Source organism: Brassica napus, chromosome C5 (assembly GCF_020379485.1).
Source record: "Brassica napus cultivar Da-Ae chromosome C5, Da-Ae, whole genome shotgun sequence".
In the NCBI taxonomy this organism is placed as follows: Eukaryota; Viridiplantae; Streptophyta; class Magnoliopsida; order Brassicales; family Brassicaceae; genus Brassica; species Brassica napus.
Window position 1 is genome coordinate 51685243 of NC_063448.1, and position 4654 is coordinate 51689896.

The following is a 4654-nucleotide window of genomic DNA, read 5'->3' on the forward strand; positions in this document are numbered from 1 at the left end:
CTTAATGAAATATCCTTAAATAAATTTGGATATAATGTCATTTAATCAACCGAAAAAACTCATGAGTTATCCTTACGTGCATAATTTTAATAATGGAGATTTTTAAAAACGTGCACCATTAAAATGTTACCTAAAACATGCAGCACTAATATATAACATACATCAATAAAACTAGAATTTGACTCGCACAATTGTACGGATATTATTATCAGTTGATTAAATTTAAAAATAATTGAGAACAAGTGTGTGTGTGTGTGCGCGCTGACGAAGATTCGCTTAATCAAATTGTATGAGCTTAAAGTAATTAACCTGCATTAGCAACATCATAGTTCTTTTTTTGTGTTTATAAGACTTCAAAATTTTAAAACCTAATAAATAATATTCTCTTATGGAAAAACTCCTAAAACTATTTTTAATGTGGAAACATAAGTATTATTGTTTTACCAAATTGACCATGCATTTTATCATTGATGATTATTACACATAGAACATATATCACATATTACAATTACAATAACAATCCATTTTCCAGGACAAGCATCATATCATCACATGAGGGGCAAGTCTTAGAATTTATTAGCTGGAAGAGAAACGACAGTAAATCTTAAGTAAATAAACAAGCAACTATATTAAAGCAGAAGCTGATTATTTCTTAGTCAACGCAACGACAAGAGTGACACTCGTTTTGTTTCTGCAGCTCGCGTGTTGTGTCACATGGCGAGCATACTTATCAAACAAGATATCGATAACATCTTCTCCAAAATGAGCAATAAGCATTGGTTCAGTAACGGCTCTTATAGATTTGGCTTCATTGTATCCCGCTTCATAGTTATATTCTTCGTTGTTGTCGCAGTTACTATGGCCAAGATCAAATCCATGTGTTTCTAAGTCATTGATTTCAAAAGAACCTTCGTTTTGTATCACTTCTTTGAGTTCTTGCTCGTTCGGATCATAAAATGGCATGTTGAATGCATCCAGTTTTGGTTTACTCACTAGGCCCTGTTAATAAAGAGATTGTTGTGATTTTTCTTTTTTTGGACAACAGATTGTTGTGATTAATAATAGTTATAAGTTATAACTAATGAACAATTTGGTTATATATATATATACCTCGAAGACTAGGTCACCGAGAGATTTTGATAGCAGTGTCCAAACGTGACAACAATCTCTATAAAATTGATCACTGTTAAGAGTGTTTCTACCGATGAAGGTAAGAACCATCCGTCCATTAGAGACAATTTCTTCAGAACGTAACGTTAGAAACATTGAGAAATCTCGTTGAAACTGATTCAAGTAAGCTTTGTATGCACTTTGAGGACTTGAGTTTGATATGTACACATTTTCCTTATTATTTTCGAGATTTTCTGGAACCTATAATTATAAAAACACAACTCCGCCGTTTAATTATCAAATAACTCAGTTTTATGTAAATGAAAATGTTATAACAGCGTCTAAAATTACCTTAGAGAGCCAATGGAGAGCGTCTGAGGAGTGTATAAAATGGAGGCTATTGCGAGAGAAGAGCCTAGAGTAAAAGGAACCTGGTGCTCCATAGACGAAACACGATGCTTGGTTTGTCATCATGATCTCCTTGTTGAAGAAGGGCACGAACTTGAACGTTGTGTTGAAATCGTTTTCTGGAAGATCATTGAGACAACAGTCGATTTCTGGAGGGTTTTGATTCGAGTTTTGGCACAACACATTGATGGTGTTGATGATCTCAGAGATAGCCAAAAACGTGTTTTGCCCCGAGGAACAACCCAATTCAGCAACTTTGATATAGTTAGGGAAGTTTAAATTCATCATCATTTCTTCTGTGTTTGTTACCAAGACTGGTTTGGCCATTGATAAAACTCTTCTCTGTGAACCAAACAAAGAGTTAAGTAATATCTCGAGACTATAATCATGTTTCCAAAAACAAAACAAAAAATTCGTCCACGGTTGATTGATTCACAATTTCATATAAGCAAGTCTAGATTATTCTTCTTATATAGCACCTCTTACCATTTGTTGGTTAATATTTTAAATTAAATATTCACCATAATGAAATGATTATTTCGTTCCTTCTGATTTACCAAATAAGATTAATTTTGTTATTTAAGCTAAAAGGAAAAGAATACTGAAGAACCTGAAGTAGAGAATTGGCGGAGTAACTGTTGGCTCCAACTCCACCACTCATACGTAAAGCTTTCACAAATGCATACTCATCGTCACTCTTTTCATCAGTATACCTACATCGCGGAATACATAGATTAGTAGTGGACATGGACATGCAATATTAACTAGCATATATATATATATATTTTTTTTTTGCCAAATATGTGAATTTCATAAATAATATGAGACAGAGTTTGTAAATTTACAAAAAGGTTAGTACGAAGAAGAATCAACCAAGGCAAAAATCATTAAAAACAAGGTTGAAACTCCAAAAGAAGCTAATAGGAAGCTTAGGAATCAGCTACTCAAAACGAAGCCAGTGTTGCATAAGAGGATAGCGTCCCTTATAAATCTGTCAATCTGCTTGAATATTACCGCTGAAGTGGTAGTAATACCGTCATGGAGTCTTCGGTTGCGTTCTGTCCACAACGCATACACAACAGCTTGTCCCACAAACCTTTTAAGCAGGAGTGGGCAAGATGAATCTCTGTGGGAAAGCCAATGCATAAAAGAAGTCCAAGTATGGAAAAGAAAGGACCTGTAACCTAGCCTTTGAAGGGCCATTTTCCAGATGCTTTCACTGATCTCACAGCGAAGAAGCAAGTGATCTCTAGACTCCTGGACCATGTCGCATAGGCAGCAAGAATCATAGATCAAGATACCCCAGCTAGCAAGCCTTTGCCTTGTTGGTAGTCTATCAAGGTGAGCAATCCAAAAGTTAAAAGAGTGTCTCGGGACAGACCCTTTAAACCAAATGTTAGACGTCCACTCCTGTTTTCTTGCTCTATTTCTGATTTCATCCCATGTCCTGGCAATAGAGAAGGAAGTACTCTCATGGTCATTAACGACCCAAACATACTTGTCTTTCACATGCGAGGTTGCAGGGAGATGAAAAGTAGTTAGAGCAATCTGTAGTTCTTCTGCTGCCTGAGAACGAGCACCTCTGAAATTCCAACCAATAGGAGTGCAAGCTCAGATGGACCTGTGGGACCGAAAGCATTAATCAAAGGACCAAGCACTGTCCAATGATCAAACCAAAAATTTATTCTTGTTCCATTTCCCACTCTAGCTCTTAAAAACCTTGCCGCAAGACCGCGAAGCTTGAGCAGTTGTCGCCATGTCCAAGAGCCTGCGGATTTCACATCGATGCTCCAGTAGTTAAGGTGAATATCTGTTTATTTATTGATTATGTTAATGAACATTTTATAGTCTTAAATATGTATATCCATTTCTTAACTATAGATATTTTTTATTTTTACTAAAAGAAATTAGGTTGGATGTTGTTTTTAACATCATTAGGTTGAGATGTTTATAAACCTAAAAAGCTATGTATGTACTAAGTCCAAACAAATGTGTCATTTTGTTTTCTCAAAAAAAAAAAAAATGTGTCATTTTGTTTCTGCACCTAAATACCGAAGATTATTGTCACTAGAAATTTTGGCCATTTGTAATAAGCCCTTCAGGCGTTAAGTCCACAAAAAGTTTACCATTACCAATGTCGACCGTATAAACATGGTCTTGCCGAGACTGATTTGTTGGTGGGCTTTTGAAACCTGTGAGAGAAGCAGTAATAGCAGCCTGGCTAGCTTCTACAATATTACCCGTTCCTGTAATTTGACCAATTTCATCAACTTGAATAGCTTTCGTAAGTGATGAACCTGCAACCGTCTGAGCAGCTTTAGAAATCGGATCAGTTGCCACAATTTCACCAGAAACGGCATCCGACGATGGATCAACATGAGGAGCTTTAGATGCAACTGGCCTATATACCAAAACAGGCTGAGGAACAATGGGGAGCAGACTTTTGATTGGAGCATATATATATATATGTAAATGTATTGTGAATTTGTGAAACAGTTAAATCAAACAAAATAACCTCAAGGAATGAACGGTATCGTTGAATCTTGAATCCATCTTTTATCGTACTTATTAATGGTATGACTCAATGAGAGTTATTTGAAGATATGTGTTGAAAATGCAACTCGCACTTCAATTTATAGAGAAATGGAACTTAATCAAGTAGCATACTAAAAAGAAAAAAGTAGAATCTTAGCATATAAAAAGAACAAATACATGAAACACAGCCATGTGTAGCAAAGCCGATGCCCTTTGTGATAAATTAATGCCACTAATAGATACTTAACATTAGACCCAAAAAACGAATTCTATAGAAGATTCATCCAGATTTTATGTTTTTTTGTTGACTTTAATTCAGTTAAGATAAATTTACAATTGAAAGGACGTGATAGTAATTATTAGTAATTATAGCAATGTTGGTGTGTTATATTTAGATGCTTGTGTGTGAGTTTTTTTAAGGATGTTTAGTTTCGAGCCATAAGGAAATAAAGACCTCACATCATGTGGAACACAAAACTTCGGTTTAGAAAAAATTTATATTGGTGCTGCATTATTTCTGCCCATAGAGTTTGTACGTAGGCCACGATCGACTAGTACACTCAAATTTCTTCATATAAAAGAAAGAACAAAGAGGTGGGTA

The 4654-nt window shown here is 35.2% G+C and overlaps 1 protein-coding gene across 4 annotated transcripts; it reads right to left on the minus strand.

Annotated features, from left to right (window-relative positions):
- Window positions 1-327: 327 nt before the first annotated feature.
- LOC106423452 (salicylate/benzoate carboxyl methyltransferase-like) lies at window positions 328-4182 on the minus strand. Of its 4 annotated transcripts, XM_048759265.1 has the most exons (8): window positions 4034-4093; window positions 3645-3919; window positions 2696-3328; window positions 2533-2614; window positions 2129-2231; window positions 1462-1860; window positions 1111-1371; window positions 328-999 (listed from the first exon to the last, which is right to left on the minus strand). In XM_048759265.1, the coding sequence occupies exons 4-8, from the start codon at window positions 2589-2591 to the stop codon at window positions 646-648; spliced, it is 1176 nt and encodes a 391-aa protein (XP_048615222.1). In that variant the 5' UTR covers window positions 2592-2614; window positions 2696-3328; window positions 3645-3919; window positions 4034-4093; the 3' UTR covers window positions 328-645. The 4 variants fall into 4 exon arrangements, with proteins under 4 accessions (XP_048615222.1, XP_048615221.1, XP_048615220.1 ...); XM_048759264.1 differs by having other exon boundaries at window positions 2533-3286; XM_048759263.1 differs by having other exon boundaries at window positions 2533-3328.
- Window positions 4183-4654: the final 472 nt, after the last annotated feature.